Source organism: Camelus ferus, chromosome 4 (genome assembly GCF_009834535.1).
Source record: "Camelus ferus isolate YT-003-E chromosome 4, BCGSAC_Cfer_1.0, whole genome shotgun sequence".
Lineage (NCBI taxonomy): Eukaryota > Metazoa > Chordata > Mammalia > Artiodactyla > Camelidae > Camelus > Camelus ferus.
In genome coordinates this window covers 3,527,561-3,545,024 of record NC_045699.1, presented here as the reverse complement: position 1 = coordinate 3,545,024, position 17,464 = coordinate 3,527,561, and the positions used below count along the sequence as shown (strand labels likewise).

Below are 17,464 nucleotides of genomic sequence, written 5' to 3'. Positions count from 1 at the left end.
TACTTTTACTGGCTGAATAATATTGCATTGTTTAGGTACACTACATTTTGTTTATCCATTCATCAGTTTGATGGGCATTTGGGTTGTTTCCACTTTTTGACTATTATGTATAAGGTTGCTATAAACATTTGTGTCTAAATATTTGTGTGGACATGTTTTTGCTTTTCTTGTGTGTATACCTAGGAGTGGAGTTGCTGGGTCAAATGGTAACTCATGTTTAACCTTTTCAGGAACTGCCAGACTGTTCTCCAAAGTGGCTCTACCATTTTACATTCCCACCAGCAGTTGTACAGGGTCCCAGTTTCTCCGTATCTTTGACAATACTTGTTACCTGGCCTTTTTAGCCATCCTGGCGGGTATGAAATGGTATCTCATCATAGTCTTGATTTGCACTTCCCTGAAAACTAAGAGCATTTTCTCATGTGCCTGCAGCCCACTGGCCTATCTTCTTAGGAGGAATGTTTATTCAGATCCTTTGCTCACTTTTTAATTGTGTTATTTGTCTCATTGTTGATTTGTAAGGATTCTGTATATTGTGGATAGTATAGGCCCTCATCAGATACATGATTTGCAAATATTTTCTTTCATTCTGTCAGAGATCTTTTTCACTTTTCTGATAATGTACTTTGATGCAAAATGTTCACAATTTTAAAATTTTATTTATTTGTTTGAAATACAGTTGATTACAGTACTATAATTAGTTTCAGGTGCACTGCACAGTGATTTGACATTTGCATACATTGTGATACGATCACCGTGATAAGTCTAGTAACGATCTGTTCCTATACAAAAAAAAAAAAGGTTTTCGTTTTGACGAGGTCCAGTTTACCTAATTTTTCTTTTTGTTCATGCTTTTGGTGTCATATCTAACAATCCCTTGTTAAATCCAAGGTCATGAATATTTTCCCCTGTTTCTTTAAAGAGTTTTAGATCTTTTTTTTTAAGAGTTTTAGATCTTAAATTTTGTTCTTTGATCCATTTCGAGTTATTCTTTGTATATGATTTGAGGTAGGGCTCCCGCTTCATTCTTTGCACACGGATGTTCAGTTGTCCGCACGCCATTTGTCGAAGAGACTGTGTTTCTTCCCGTAGATGTGTGGGTTTATTTCTGGATGCTCAGCGTGGCCCCTTGATCTGCATGCCTGTACTCAAGCCTGTACCTTGCCTTGATTACTGTTGCTTTTCAGTAAGTTCTGAAGTTAGGAACTGTAAGTTCTTCAGCTTTGTTCTTTTTCAAGACTGTTTTGGCTATTTGGAGCCCATTTTAATTCCATATGAATTTTACAAATCAGCCTGCCAAGCTCTACCAGGACGCCAGCTGGGAGTGTGATAGGGATTGTGGTGAATCTGAGGAGGGTGTGCGGCCGCCGGCTTCACGATGGTGAGTCTTCCTGTTTGTTAGCGTGGGATGGCGTTCCAGTTATTTACATCTTTGTTTTTACTTCAACAATCTTTTGTAGTTTTCAGAGCATATATTGTGTACTTTGTCACTTTAATTACTGAATGCTTTCTTTTTGAGGCTGTTGTCAATGAACTTTTCTTAATTCCATTTTTAGATTGATCATTGCACGTGTATAGGAATACAGTTTGTTTCTGTGTATTGGTCTCGTAGTTTACAACCTTGCTGAATTTACTAGTTCCTTAGGATTCTCCCTATATAAGATCTCTTAGAGATAGTTTTACTTCTTCTGTTCCAATTTGGGTGCCTTTTATGTTTTGTTCTTACATGACAGCCCTTGGCTAGAACCTTCAGAGCAATGTTGAGTGGAAGCAGCAAGAGCAGACGTCCCTGATTTGTTCCTGGTCTTACTGGGACGGCGCTCAGTCTCTCATCATAACGTGTAACGTTAGCTGTGGGCTTTTTGTAGATCCCCTTTATCGGGTTGGAGAAGTGCCCTTCGTTTCCTAATTTGTTGAATTTTTTTTTTTTAATCATGAAAGGATGTTGGATTTTGTCAAATGTCTTTTCTGCATCAATTGATATTATCATATGTTTTTTATTTTTTATTCTATAGTTATAATATGCTAGTTTATTTTTGGATATTAAAACCAACGTTGCATTCCTGGGATAAACCCACTTGGTCATGGCATGTGATCCTTCTTATATGTTCCTGAACTCAATTTGTTATTATTCTGTTGAAGATTTTTGTGTCCACACTCTTCAGAGATAATTGGTCTGTAGTCTTCATTTTTGGCCTTTTTGAATGAGCTGAGAAGTGTTTCAGCCTCTTACTTTGGAGGGGCAAAGTTTTGAGAAGGATTGATGGCAATTCTTTAAATATTTGATAGGATTCGCCAGTGAACCCATCTGGGTCTCGGCTTTTCTTTGTAATACCCTGTTGGTTTGACACCCAGTTCAGTCTCTTCACTTGTTACAAGTCTAATTGTATTGTCTGTTTCTCCTTTAGTCCATTAGTCCATTTTGGTGATTTGTATCTTTTTAGGAATTTGTCTATTTCACCCAAGTTGTCTAATTCATTGTCCTACGGTTGTTTATAGTTTATAGTTTTCCTCTTCTTCTTGAAGTACATCCTTTAGAAGTTACATTAGTGACAGTCTTTTGGTAAATTCTCTCTGTATGTGTCTATCTGGATAGTTTGAAAGGTAATTTTCAAAAGCACAAAGAGGATTGATTGTTTTTCTCTTGGTATTTAACCGTTTTACGCAGCATCATTTGACCGTGGATGTTGCTGCTGAGATGTTTTCTGTCTGTCGATCTGTCCTCTCACAGGAGGTGAATTTTTTTTCTCTATGACTGGTTTTAATGTCTTCTCTTTTTCTATTTGACATTTTAGTGCAATGTGATGAGGTGTGGTGTACTTTTTTATTCTGCTTGGTGTTATGTTGTGCTTTCTCTATTTGTGGATTTGTCTTTTTTTTTTTTTTTTTTCTGTTCAGGAAGCATTTTATTGTTGCTCCAAGCTTAAGAATTTTCACTGACAGAAAATCAACACTTTTAGGAAATCTCCCGCATTGCTCTGCTCAGCTTCTGAATCTTGGTTTTTGCAGACATATCAACATATTTCTCTCCAATACGGTCAATCATTCCACCCATGATTGATGGGTCAGTCTTAACTTCCAATTTACTTAGGAAGCTCTTCAGGACCGTTTTTAATTCAGTAAGAGTGGCTTCATCTAAAGTGGATGCAGTGGTAACCATGCAAGGTACTTCTCCACGGTGGACACTCATCATGGTGAACAAGGCAGAGATGACACCAGGGGTGTTGCTCAAGCGACCATTCTCAGCAAGCAAGTTGATCAGATTGGACGTGAGGGGAGAAAACGTCTCTTTTGCTGACATGTCATCCAGGCTTTTCACTTTAATGGAACGCTTTACATAGGGATTCATAATAGAAGCCGCCAATTTGGGTTCCTTCAAGATTTGTGCTACTCTCAGCAATTCCTTTTCCACCTGCTCCAGTTTATTCTGTTTAGACGCAGCAGAATAGAGAGCAGTGGCCTAGCGACCTTCGATACCATGTACTTGAACAGGTGGCCTCACAAGCTTGGCAAACGGCCTGACCACAGGTGTAGTGAAGCGTCGCACCTGCCGGGAGAGCCCGGATACCACTGGGGCGGCCATCATCTCCTGGGCGGCGTAGGTCAAACCCGAGTTGACGAGAGAGCGATTTGTCTTTTAGTTCTGGAAAATTCTCATCCATTTTCTCTTCGTATGTTTTCTTCATTATCCTGTTTTCTTCTTCTAGGACTCTAATTAGGTATCTATCAGACTTCATTTTTACAATTTTCTTCAGTTCTACCTTCCCGTTCACTGAGTCTTTCTTTACCTGTATCTAATCTGCTAGTTCATTTGTTCATTGAGTTTTCCATTTCATTAGTTAAATGTTTAATTTCTCAAAGTTCTGTTTGGCTCATTTTCACATCTCCTTGGTATTTTTGATAGTTCCTTGCTTGCCCACTTTTAAATATCTTTTATTCCTTTAAGTAGTTTATGAATATTTATTTTATATTCTGTATCTGATATCAGATACAATAAAAACCTTGGAGGTGAAAAAGCTCTTGTTATTTTGGCTGACCCATCCATGCTGCCTTGTTTGCTTGGGTTTTTAATGCTCTATGATTGAGAGCTCACAATTGTTTGGCCTTGACCTGTGGGGATCCTGGGGACCTAAACAAGGGATGCTTTCCTTCAGGGAAAATATGCACCCTTGGCTTAAAGAAGAAGTCTCAGGTTTAGACCCTGTTCTCTGTGGCTTGTTCCTACAAACCATGCATGTGCCAACCCTGCCTGTAGGGCAGTTCAGCCTTCCCAGTTGCTCACTTGCTCAAAACCCTAGTTTCAGCTCTTTGGGGAGTGACTGTGAAGATTTGGATTATGGATTTCCCTTCCCTTCTATTTTAAACTCAAGAAGACATTATTATTGTTTTTTACAGTCAGTGTCTGTTTACCCACATATTTATCTATTGCGTTACCCTTAATTCTGCCCTGCCTCTCTGACCTTTTATCTGGGATCATTTTGTTTTTGTCTGAAGACCACCACCCTTTAATGTTTCCTGTAGCGTACATCTGCTGGTGATTCATTCCTCGTTTGTGTTTAATAATTAGTGATTTTTTTTTCTCATCATTCCCGAATCTGTGTCTTGATGTCTTTCCTCAGTTTTGGAAAATTTGGGGCCTTAACTTGTTCAAGTTTTGTCTCTGCTCATTCTCTTTTCTTCTTCTGGACTCCAATTACATGTATGTTAAACACATTTTCCTGGCGGACATCATTCCAGGCAGTACCTTCAGATCTACAGGTGCTCATAGCCTGGCCTTAACAGCACGAACTTCAGAGCCAAGATTCCTGGTTTTGAGTCCAGCCTTTCTGCTGCCTCGCTGTGCAGAGTGGGTGGGTTCTGTCTGTTTCCTTATCCCAGCACTGGGTCCCTGGCAGTGCCTGCCTGTGGGGTGCCTGTGGGGTTGCTGTAGGATGAGGTGAGTTAACACGCAGCCTGGTGACCCCTCTGGCTTCAGTGTCTTTCGTGGTGGCTGTGTGACATTTCAGTGTGCTGTGCGACCGGGGGATGTCTTGAGGTGTAGAGTGACACTTGCTCAGTGCTGCCAAGTGCGGCTAGCTCAGCAGTCGCTGAGGCCACTCTCTGCTTTTTCTACAAGGTGGGCTGTGATTGACTTGAAGACAAGTCCTAAGTCCCAGGGTTGCGAATCAGGGTCCGCACACTCCCTGCAGTGAGAGGTCAGGAGGCAGGACCGGCCTCTAACGAGCGCTTCGGGCTTGGGTCTTCCTGACCCACATCTGGGTCTGGGACCCGTTCCTGGCCCTCGCTGGTGGGGCGGGGGTGTGGGTGGCAGCGCCCTGGAGCTGACCTCTCCTTCCCCTGCAGGTCCAGCAGTACCGCGTGGCCATGACAGCGAAGGACTGCTCCATCATGATCGCGCTGTCCCCTTGTCTGCAGGACGCGAGGTGAGCTGCCCCCCGCCGTGCCACGTGTCCTCGGCCTGCCAGGATCGTGCGGCCCGGCAGCAGAGCCGGCATCCCTGTATCAGAGAGGCCCCGGCAAGCTCTCGTTTGTTAACAGAGGCCGGTCTCTAAGGCCTGCCTGTTGTCCCGGGGGTTATTAACTCTTGCTCTTCAGAAGCTGGTCACGCAAGTCAAAAAGGCATTTTTGAGGATAATTTTAAAAGACTGTTCTAGTAAATTCAAGATTACTGTTATTTTCTAAGGAAATACCTCAAGGACTTAGAAGCAGTTTGGATACTGTGGTGTGAATTCTTTTCTCTCAGAGAAAGCCTCAGGCTCCTGTCAAGACTCCGGCCCAAGACCCTGTAGGTGCCCGTGGGCCTGTTTCCAGCTCCGGATGCGCTGACCTTCGCGGGCGCTTTGAAGCCTTTAGAACAACACATCCACTGTCCGGGCCCTTCTTTGCAGCACCTCTCCTTGGATGTCATTACCCAGTCTCCTCTCCTGCCTTTTTTTAGGAACGCACAATGAACCTGATAATCTTTTCTCAGTGATGAGATGGCACCTCCAGTATTGACCTTGAGGGCGCCAAACCCCACACACAGCATTTGTGGAATGTTCCACATGCTTCTGATGTGTGTTCTTGGGTCAAGATGACCTCGTCACTGGCTGCCAGCCACCCTGTTTTCTGATGCTTTTGAACTGAGCATTCCCAGGAGTCCCGCTTCTTGGCAGGCACAGAATTGTCCGTTTTCTGATAGGAAACAAGGAAGGATGTTTATAGAGCATAACTGGGAAAATAAAAAAGGTTGTTCTGTTTAGTTGAAAACTCTTATCATCCCCTAAGAAACTGCCCAGTGCCCAGCTGTGAGGAATCCACTTGCTGGATGAAGCTAGTGGTGTTAGATGAGAGAAAAGTACACAGAAGGTCTTCCCTGCACCTCTAAACAAGGATGCAGTCGGGATACAGAAATGTGGGGGCTGAGGGCCGGGAGTCCTGACCCCCTTGACCAGCTGCTCGACAGAAACCGACACACTGGCAGAGGAGCAGGGACACGTGTCCAGACCCTTCTGAGCCATGTGGCCGACAAATGGTCAGACTCTCCTGGGGAGTGGCCCTGGGGCCACGCCCCCACCAGCCTGTGTGCGGACGCGTCATCTTACTGGCTATTGGTCCTGATGTGATGTGCGGTTCCCCGAGGGCCAGGGATGTGCACTGCCCCCAGCCCAGCTGCGTGGAGCTTGGCTTTCGGGCCCTGAGAGTGAGACGCAGAAGCAAGACCTTAATTAGCACGTTCTCTGCTCTTCAGAGGGGTGTAGCTACGCCCCCAGCCACTGAGCCAGGGATTCATTGTTTCTGTAAACGGTATTTCTGAGCAAGAGTTGAGTGAGAGTGCAGGCCTTCATCATCCTCACCAAATAGAAGGATGCTCACTGGCCTTCCCTTTCCCAGGCAGATTTCCAAACTGGTGTTTGGTCTGTTTTATTTTTTTAACAATTTCTAAGTCCAGAAGAGTAGTGTGCCTGGGAAAACCAGGACTCCTGAATACTTCCCTTGGGCTAAACTGAGCTTGAATAATATATTTAACCAGTCGTTCGGATGCACACTGTGTTTGGAGCACGCTAAGAGCTCAGTGGTACATAACACAGTCTTCGTACAAAACTCAGAATTAGCCTGGAAGTGTTTTCAAAGTACAAATTATTGTTCATGTTTTGTTATTATCATATGACTCTTCCAACATTTAGAAAAACCACAGAACTAAAACCCCGAGAAACAAATTACAAAACACTGCAGATACAATTTTGAGAATAAAACATGAAACCAGACCTGTCTCTCTCCAAATGCGAAAAACCATAAAGGAGCATGAGTTCCTCAGCAGACATGGGAAAAGACACGTCAAGAGAAGTCTGTTCTTAGCAGTTTATCCATTTGGCTGTTGAGGGGCCAGATCTACTTTCTGCTTTTTCTTAGGTTTTGTAATGCTTGGCTCCTGATGACGTAACGTTTTCGGCATTCAGTTTATACTACTGGGAGAGGGGGAGTAGCAGTCGGGTATTCGACATGATTGCTTTTCCATCTTTCTGCACTGTAACCCTCTGTCGTCTGGCGTGCTGGCAGGTACCACAGTGGGTGCCTCTCCCGCAGAAGCGTCAAACGCTAGCGCACACAGCTGGCACAGAGTCGGAATGCGTGTGGACGCACAGAGTGGGCGCTCGTGGTGAGCCGGGAGGAGAGGGTTTGGGAGGTTTGTGTGTTCTCAAAATTGCTCTTTTGCTTCCAGCTCCGATCAAAGGCCCATTGTCCCTTCGTCGAGATCCAGGTTTGCCTTCTCTGTGTCTGTGCTGGACCTGGACCTCAAGCCCTACGAGAGCATTCCTCATCAGTACAAGCTAGACGGCAAGATAGTCAACTACTATTCAAAGACTGTACACGCCAAAGATGCCGCCGTGATGTCGACCAGGTTCAAGGACAGCGAAGATTGCACATTAGTTCTCCACAAGGTCTAATTTTTTCTCCCCTGTAGCATCTTTGAAACTTGAACATAGAATGTGAAGGTTGAGTGATAGAGCTATTTTCTGTTGTCTTGGGTGACTTTTGGCTGTGAATGCTTTTGCTTTTTAACCCCTGTTCAGGTGGGGCTGCCTCCGGGAGACACGGAATGAAATAGCACTAAGACATCCTCCAGGACGAGGAAGGACGGACCGGAGCCCCGCACTGTGCTGTGTCCCAGGAGGCCCCTCTGGGTGGGTCTCCCTTCCTGCCCAGGGCTGTCTAGTCTCTACAAAAAAAGCCTTATTATAAGACCCAAGGTTTGGCTCTCCTACCACCAGAACCCTAACATAGAAAACTTGAATTGTCATGCACACCTTACGGTTTGGACTTTAAGGACAACACGGATACTACTGGAACTCTCCCAGCTGAGTTACCCGGTCACTTTGTCAATGCAAGCCACGTGTCAACGCGGGTCAGTGGCTCCCTGCGGTGGAGGGCGATGCGCTGTTGGCGTGGACATCAGTTCTGAGCAGCGGACTCGGGTCCCTGTGCACGTGCCCCACCCGCCGCTCTGCACAGGGTCGGCAGGGAGCGTGGGACTCAGGTCAGGGGGAGACACCACTCGTGTGAGCAGTGACTTAGTGTGTGTGTGTGTGTGTGTGTGTGCGCGCGCGCGTGTGCGTGTGCGTGTGCATGCTGAATGAGTCTGTCTTTTGACGTTAAGGGAGACGAGGCGTTCTTTTCCACCTGGAATTGCTGCTGTGGGTGTGGGAAACAGCTGCCACTCGGCGCGACGGTGGCCCCGGGGTGGATGTCACGGGGTAGCTGTGCTCCTGCCAGCTCTGTGTTCCTGGCATTTTGGGTGTTTGTGGAACTTCGGTTACTTCTGCAAGCCAGCACCGAGTCTTCCCTCCGCCCCATCCCTGCTCCTCCCTCGGGCTCCACTGACACACATGGGGGTGGTGGCCTCGGGTGGTGCCGGGCCACCTCCCCGTCGGGGCTGCCTAAGGCCCTGCTTCCGCGAGATGAGCGACTCCTGGCTGGCACCCAGAGGGCTCTTGTTGGGGTCACGAAAGTGTGCCCAGCTGCTACGAAAACTGTTGGGAATCTTGGCTTCATTTTTTATCCTATGGGAGGTTGTATAGATAGATTATTTATATCATCGTATTGAGGGACTAATGAAGGCTTATTGTAATATAATATTATAATACTAGCAAAACCATGAAATTGTATGAAAAATACTACACGAATAATAAGGAGAGTATTTTGCTGATTGTAAATTTTTTTGTGGGGAATTTTGTGATAAATTGAGAATTACGCTTATTTGAATCAAGCCAGCTCTTCTAGAATTTATTCTTCAATTCTGTCCTACCATTTCCTTCTTACTTCTCCACTTGGGCGATACTCAGATGACACACGACCCTCATCCGTGTGGTGTGTTGGGGGTACAGGGGCTTTGGGGGGCTCCGCCCGTAGGGACGTTCTCGTGGGCAGGTTGCAGGCTCCCGAGTGCGTGGAGGTGGGCGGCTGCCCGGGCTGGTTTGGCCTGAGGTGGTTCCTTGTTGGGGGCCTGGGGTGAAGCTGGTCTCGCCGGGCCCCAGGGTGTGCAGAGGACCCCGATTCCCTATGTGCGGAGCCTTGGGGCTCTGGCCTTTCAAAGAGGCTGGGTGGGCGGCCTCCCGTGGCCTGTCCTGGCTGCACTGGGCAGACTGGAAACAAGCAGCCAATAGTTGGGGAAGATGGATGGGCGAGCATCCCTGCTGGATGGCCCTTTCGGCCCAAGCCTGTGCTCCTCTCACATGCCACCGTGCCCCCCCCACCCCCGCCCCCCGAGGCCCTCATTCCGACTGAAACAATATTTTCACCTCTTCTACTTTAAACTGGTGACTCAGGCCAGTGTAGCACTTAGAATCTGGGGGACTTTAACAAAGACACTGTTTCTTCTGTTCCTGGGACACCAGGGGTGCTAGGGACAATGCCGTATTTGCTGTCTTCCTGCCTTTTTTAAGCTAACTGCTCTCTTTTTTCGTGTGTGGAAGCCCCAAGCAGAGTGACTGTCAGAGGATGTGCTGCTGAGAGGTGCTCTGAATGACTCCAAGAGCTGGGAGATTGGGGGGGGGGGTGTCTCCTGGGGTATCTGAGGAATGTCTTAAGAAATGAGGCAGCCTTGGCAAGGGGCCTGCCTCCAACAGTCCCCAGGCGCTGAGTGGCAGCAGGAAGCCCGCCCCACGGGATGACTCGGAGCTGCTGTGAGGCGGGGGGCACAGCAGCTTCCCGCACCCCAGGACAGACGTCCACTCCTGTACTTTCTCATGTTAAGTTTACTTTGAAAAATACTGTGTCACTTGTTTGGCATCTGGAATTTAAATAACTGTATTTATTTTTCATGTCCTGACAACTTATATATAATGTGCCATAATTGCATAAACACGTTCTAAAGAGGTAGGGTTTCTAAGTGGAAAAAAAGCAAATGTTTATATTCAATAAAATCCCCTGCCTCCAGGGGCAGCATCTTACTCTTCTGTGTTCACTGTCTGGGAACTAGTTCTCCTCTGTGCAAAGCGATTTTATCAGGCTTTCCAGAGTGGCTTCAATGCCCAGCACACCCAGCAGGGTTCGGAAGCTGAAGGGAGCAGTTTCGACGACTCTGTTCTTGTCCAGTTCCAGGGCTGTTAAAGAAAACACACTGTAAGAAATTTCACCGAGGCCGCCCCTCATTCCCGCCTGGCCACAGTGAGCGGGAAGCCGGGATGACCGACTCAGGGCCGGGCACAAAGCCCTTACCTGCACGCCAGGGGCGGAGACAAGCGTGCATTTAGCCCAGGAGGGCCACGGGGGAGCAAGTGCCCTTGCATGTGCTTTTGGAGTGATTATTGATAAGAATATTTTGAAAACCGATGTAAAAAGTACAGAAGACTTGCTTCTTGCCACGTAAAATTGGATGCAATAAGTAGGTGTCCCCAGCGCATCCCCACGGGGCCTTACCTTGTAGTGGAACTTGGGTGAGAAGGTCCAGCTTTGGCAAAACCTTCCCTTCTTCATCTATCTGTATCCTCCAAACAATGATTAGTTCAAACCTGAAAGAGGTGCGATCCGCTGCTAAGGGCTTTGCGAAATCCGGTTAAAAGGGTGACCTGCCCACCTGTCTCTCCAGGGGAGGGCGCCCACCTGGCAGGAGCGCCGCCCTCCTCCCCACCTTCTGAAGCTCCTGCCCTTCCCCAAGGCCATGGGCAGACTCCCCCGATTTAAAGACATCTACCCACAGATGAAGAGAAGGTGTGGTCAGTTAAACGTGGTAAGATGTTCAACGTCATTAGCAAACAGGAAAAATGGAAACTGAGACCATATGGCGTAGAAAGATATGGTTTGGTACCCACTACACATTAGCCTGACCATACGGGATGGCAAGTAACAGGAACTTAAAAATTACTGGTGGGAAATACAAACTGATAAACTATTTTGAAAAGAAATTTGGCAGTGAGAGCTGAGTTTACCCTATGACCCAGGAGTTTCCCTTCTAGGTATATGTCCAAAAGCAGCTTGTGTACTTGTGTGCCAGGAATGTCAGAAATAGTGGGAAATGACGAATAACCCACATGCCCAACACCTGAATGCAGAAACACATATATTCACCTAACGGAGTAAAAGTGCTGAAAATGAATGAGCTTCAGCCACAGGCACCCCCACCAAGGTGCATTTTGGAAACAATGCTGAATAACAAGGCAAGTTCCAGGAGCTTAGGTAACTGTACCGCTACGGGAAGGCTTGAAGGCAGAACATCTTGAGATACTCAAATGCAGGTCACAGAAGCACACCACGTCCAGGTGGGTCTCCCCCGGTGCTCACAAAGGCACCCACGGTGGGTGGAGGGAAACCCGGGGGAGTTCGCCCCTCCCAGCCTTCCCTGAGGTAAGTTGATCAGAACAGCTCCGCTTTTCCTTGGCCTCCCAGGGACCCCGGCAGTGAGACCGGCACACGCTGGGCTTTCCCTCACACCCCGTCTGACGTTTGCAGTCCCACACTCCCCTTCTCCCTCACCCAGGAGGCCCCCCTCATGCTCTTACGACTCCACAGATGTATCTCAAGATGTCAGGGGGTTTGCATTTGTTTTCTACTATTTGCAGTCCTCAGTTTTAGGAGGGAACTCCTGTCTGGCTCTGGGCAGGGGCCTGGCAGGGCACAGGCACTCACCCTGGCTGGCGGGGGCTCCGGATCCCCATGCAGCTGGAGGAGGCCCCCTCTGACAGGTGCACCACCTCTGGGTACTTCTCCTGTGGGGAGGAGAAACAGTTATAGAGAAATCTGTGGGGCACAGGGACGCTGCTCCAGGAGACTGAAAAAAAGTGAGAAATTCTTTTGAGGTGTGTCTTGCATTCCCTGAAAGTCTTTAAGTTTCAGATGAGCCATGTGCTCAGGTCGTGCTGGCATCACAGTGTCCTGACCACGGGCCCAGGAGAGCCATCCCCACTCCTAGACTGCCCCGGCCACTGGCCTCCAGGCTTCACACTGTCAACTCCCCAATGCTAACGTGTCACACAAGCCCATTTTGAGTTCACCGGTCTGTCTGCCCAGGGCCCCACAGCATCCTGTCTGTCTCTGATGACCTGGACAGCTGGACGAGGCTGGTCAGACGTGCTGCCCAGCTGGCAAACCCAGGCGACTGCTGTCATAGGTGCTGCCTGCCAGCTTTCTCACTGTAAAGTGAATGTTTCTCTGGAGCTGTTAGCATTCAACCTGAAAAGCCTCTCAAACTCAGGCCTGTGGGCTGACCCCCCAGCACCGTGGACGCTCCCACCCTGTCCATCCTCACGCCTGCTGCTGAATGGCCATGGCTGCACGTCAGTAAGCGGGGGCAGATGGCTCCTGAACACCCAGCGCGAGGCTACCTGGACTCTCCTGGTGACTCCCCTAACTCCCCTGTGTGTCTCCCCCCAAGCGTGGTGTCCAGCTATTCTGGGTACTGGGGTTTGGGGGAGCACGCTTTGCTAAAAGTCAGCTCTGTGATGAGATTATGTACCATTTTAGAGTCAAAAGGATTTTAAACTGGAAATGAAGTCCAATTTCACACATCTCCAGGCCTGCAACTCTCTTCTTGAGTTGGCTCCCCCTATCCCCATGTAATGTAATAGTTCTGGAAATGTCTGCTTCTTTCTATTATTTGTAACAGGCCCTGGGAGCCTCTAGTTTACCAGAACTGACACCCGTAATTTAGACTTCACTTTAGGTCATTAGAACAACAAAGTTTTGCAGGAATCTTAACAGAATGTTCGCAACAGATCTTCTGAGTTCTTGGAAAACTGCCCAGCTATTGTGGCCGCCCCAAGCCTCGTGGAAGGACAGTGAGGTGTGGCTTCATCTGAGAAATGTCTGGGGTCTAGCAGCCAGTCAGAGAACCCCCTCCCCCTGCAAAACAAGGGGCAGGGCTAGAACTGGGGGTGGCATGACCTGTGGGCTGCAGAGGATGGGGACTCCCTGAGGCTGCAGGTACTTGACGGCTGAACCAAGTCAGCTCCATCAAATGGGGGCTTGTGGGGACAAAGATGCGTCACAACTTTTAAAGGACTAGTTCGCACATCAGTGAGCTTGCTGCCAGCGTGGGAGGCCAGGGCTCCCAGACCCCTGTGCAGAAAGGATGCTGATGAAGCAAGAACACGTCCAAACACCAAGCCATTCTGACCAGAGGCTGGGGTGGGCCTGGTTTAAACTTACAGATGATTTTGTATTTCAGCAGAACAGTTTTCATGAGAAAATGTATACCTAAGTGTTTGAAATTGGAAAGGCCTGGTCGATTTTTTTTTTCAACCTCAAGTTCTTCTAAATTAATAACAACTGTATGAGGAATGTAAAGGGGAACATGTGAATGTGGCGATGTAACTTCCAGGCTGCGCTGGAAGCACGTGGCCCGGGCCGGTTCCAGCGTGGGGCCCAGGGGCTTGGTCCGCCTCCAAGCAGACCTCACTGCCTCTCCAGGGCTTCTCCTCATGAGCAGAAGGAGGGTTTAGATTAGCAGCTTTCACTAAAAAAAATAAATAAATAAACTGTACTCTCTTTAGTGAACAAAGAAAAAAAAGCAGAAATGCTGACATTCAGAAGACATTTAAGTCTGTGTTTCTGGAGGGCTAGAGGGTTGTGTGGAAAGCTTCCTTTTATACAAATTAATAATATTGCCCCGTTTATCTAGCTTCATTCACTTGCCTGGTGACCTCAAATATTCAGAGCACAACCACTGACAGGAAGAAAACAACTAAAGGCTGAAAAGAGGCCCAGAGAGACAAAAAAAAAAAAAAAAAAAAAAAAAAAGCAGAGTCCAGATTCGGTCGTTGACAGAAACACAAAGGGGGGGGGTGGGTCTCAGTGACAGAGGCGTACACACACAGGTGGCTCCGCGGGAGAAGACAGATCAGTTGTGAAAAGTGATATAACTCTGAGTGCAAATGTCTGAGGTCACAACAAGATCAGCACATTTCAGCAGCAACTGAAAGTTTTAGAACTTATGGTTACCGGGGGGGAGGGGGTGGGAAGGGATCAATTGGGAGACTGAGATTTGAGAATACTGACTGGTATATATATAAAATAGATAAACAAGTTTATACTGTACAGCACAGGGAACTATATTCAATATCTTGTAGTATAGCTTATGGTGAAAAAGAATATGAAAACGAATATATGTATATTCATGTATCACTGAAGCATTGCGCTGTGCACCTGTACACAAGAAACTGACACAACACTGTAAACTGACCATATTTCAATAAAAAGTTAAAAATTAAAAAAAATTTTAAAAAGAAAGTTTTACCTATTTCTGTATTTGACAGTCATAAAAACCAACCAAATCACCAAGAGAGGATTAAGACGATGTACTCTGATAGGGCAGCGATCTGGTCAATGTTTTAGAATATTTAACATGTAAAAAAAAAAAGCTACAGACAAAGGTCACCTGGAAAGTTACCAGCCTGACCTGGAAAGCACCTTCGTTAGGTACTTCACATTCTGCCACCAGTAAAGCGAAGGTCCTGGTCTGGTACCTAAAAGGAGCAAAGGGGAGGTCTGTGCCTCCAGTGTTGCTGGGAAGGCTGGGGACAGGCTGTGCGATGTGGGTCCTCAGCACACACTGGGTCAGTCAGCCTTTCACAGGAAGCTTGTCCCAAGCGATGATTCAAAACGGATGTTTATTTAGCTGCTTGCCATATGCCGGGAGTTTGCATTCAAGAACTCTCCCGGTGTTTACGATAGAAAAACAGGAACTGTGAGAAAGTCGGCAATTTGTTATCCATCCCGTTTTCCACCTGAGACCTAGCGTTGCTTTCGGAATGGCTGCTGGGTGCTGGTCCAAAGGGAAGAGAATTTTTTTTTTAATTTAAGTATAGTCTGTTTACAATGCTGTGTTAATTTCTGGTGTATAGCGTGGTGATTCAGTTATACATATATATACATTTTTTTTCATTACAGGTTATTACAAGCCACTGAGTATAGTTCCCTGTGCTACACAGTAGGACCCTGTGGTTTATCTGTTTTGTAGATAGTAGTTAGTATTTGCAAATCCCAAACTCCCAAATTATCCCCCCGCCCTCCGCTTTCCCTCGGGTAACCATAAGTTTGTTTTCTATGTCTGTGAGTCTGTTTCTGTTTTGTAAATAAGTTCATTTGTGTCATTTTTAAATATTCCACATATAAGTGATACCATATGGTATTTTTTTTCCTCTTTCTGGCTTCACTTAGTGTAACAATCTCCAGGTTGCTGCAAATGGCATTATTTTATTCTTTTTTATGAGTTTTGTTCCATTGTGTATATATACCACATCTTCTTTATTTATTCATCTGTTGATGGATATTTGGGTTGTTTCCACGTCTTGGCTATTGTAAATAGTGCTGCTATGAACACTGGGGTGCATGTATCTTTCGAGTTAGAGTTTTCTCTGGATACGTGCCCAGGAGTGGGATTGCTGGATCACACGGTAAGTCTATTTTTAGTCTTTTAAGGAATCTCCATACTGCTTTCCATAATGGCTGCACCAAACTACGTTCCCACCAACAGTGTTGGGGGGTTCCAAAGGGAACAGACTTTTTAACAGAACTTTAGAGAAAACCAGCTTTGTGTCACAGATCAGTCAAACCATCCCAGTGCAGAAGAGCAATGATGACCAAATCAGCACCCCCAACTTAAATGAGTGGGAAACCTGGATCCTCGTGTTTAAAAGTACCCTCGAACGTCCACAGATACCCTTATTCATCTTGACTTTACTATTTTCCGAAAGAGGATTCTGGCCGAATCAATGATTTTTTTCCCTTAAATTGAGATTTAATTCACATTAACAAAATTCACCCCTTTAAAGTGAATATTCACTTTAAGGTGAATTCAAGTATAATTCAGTGAGTTCTGGTATATTCACAAGGTTATGCAGCCACCACCACATTCTAACTCCAGAACATTTCATCGCCCTGTAAAGAAACCCTGGTCCTTTAAGCTACTGCCCCTTAATCCGCTCAGCACACCTTTGCTCCTTTTACTCAGTCACGAGTAACCAGTTACCTACTTGTCTCTACAGATCCCCCTATTCTGGACATTTCATACAAATGGAATCATACTGTCTGTGGACTGTTGGGACTGGCTTCTCTCTTAGAATGTTTTCAAGGTTCATCCATATTGGAGCATCTTTTCTATCGCTGAGTAACATTCTACTCTATGGACGCACCAATTTTGTTTAGCCATCCATCAGCTGTTGGACACTTGGGAGGTTTCCACTTTTTGGCTACTGGGAATAATGCTGCTACGAACATTTGTATACAGGTTTTTTGTGTGGACATATGTTTTCATTTCTTTGGGTTACATACCTAGGGGCGGAATTGCTGAGTCACATGGTAACACTGTGTAACCATCGGAGGGGCTGCCAAACTGTCATCCACAGTGGCTGCACCGTTTTTCTCATTCCATCAGCAGTGTATGAGGGTTCTCGTTTCTCCATCTCCTTGCCAGTATTTGTTATTTTTTAACAGGGTTATTTTTCTTGTTACTGAGTTGTAGTAATCCTTTATATATTCTAGATTATCTGATATATGGTTTTTAAAACGTTCTCCCATTCTGTGGATTATCTTTTTATCTCCTTAATGGTGTTACTTGTATAAAGTTTTCAAATTGGTGAAATCCAGTTTATCTATTTTTGTTCTGTTTTTGGTTGTGCTCTTTTGGTGTCTTGGTTAAGAAATTACTGCTTAATCCAAAGTCGCAAGGGTTTTATATTTTCAGCTCCTAATATTATTTCTTTGATATGTTTTGAGTTAACTTTTGTATATGGTCTGAGGCAGGTGTCCAATTTCATTCTTTTGCCTGTAAATATCTCGTTGTCCCAGCACCAACTACTGAAAAGACTTCCTTTCTCATTTAGTTGTCTTGGCTCCAGTCACATTTAAAACAACTTTTAAGACTTTTTTATTAAGATATAATTATCACACAACATTAATTCTAGGTGTACAAAATAATTTGATACGTGTATATATTGCAAACTCATTACCACAATAAGTTTACTTAGCATCCAGCACCACCACCATAGTT

At 46.0% G+C, this 17,464-nt stretch overlaps 3 protein-coding genes across 4 annotated transcripts in view; 1 reads left to right on the top strand and 2 right to left on the bottom strand.

The window, feature by feature from the left end:
* Window positions 1-10,430, top strand: part of IPPK (inositol-pentakisphosphate 2-kinase) — a 51,189-nt gene extending 40,759 nt beyond the window's left edge. Inside the window, exons 12-14 of one of the 2 annotated variants that reach the window (XM_032477406.1) lie at window positions 5,344-5,423; window positions 7,703-7,922; window positions 8,055-10,430. In XM_032477406.1, the coding sequence (XP_032333297.1) occupies window positions 5,344-5,423; window positions 7,703-7,922; window positions 8,055-8,084 (330 nt within the window). In that variant the 3' untranslated portion in view covers window positions 8,085-10,430. Of the gene's footprint in view, window positions 1-5,343; window positions 5,424-7,702 lie in introns of both variants that reach the window. The other variant, XM_032477407.1, reaches the window with a different exon arrangement.
* LOC102507559 (ATP synthase subunit O, mitochondrial-like) lies at window positions 2,873-3,750 on the bottom strand. Its single transcript, XM_032477410.1, is given in 1 exon segment — window positions 2,873-3,750. A coding segment is annotated over 1 exon segment (630 nt). The 5' UTR covers window positions 3,587-3,750; the 3' UTR covers window positions 2,873-2,956.
* The window catches only part of CENPP (centromere protein P), a 218,758-nt gene continuing 211,562 nt past the window's right edge, over window positions 10,269-17,464 (bottom strand). Inside the window, exons 6-8 of the mRNA XM_032477409.1 lie at window positions 12,106-12,185; window positions 10,900-10,991; window positions 10,269-10,583 (exon numbers count right to left, since the gene is read on the bottom strand). Of these exons, the coding sequence (XP_032333300.1) occupies window positions 10,456-10,583; window positions 10,900-10,991; window positions 12,106-12,185 (300 nt within the window). The 3' untranslated portion in view covers window positions 10,269-10,455. The remainder of the gene's footprint in view (window positions 10,584-10,899; window positions 10,992-12,105; window positions 12,186-17,464) is intronic.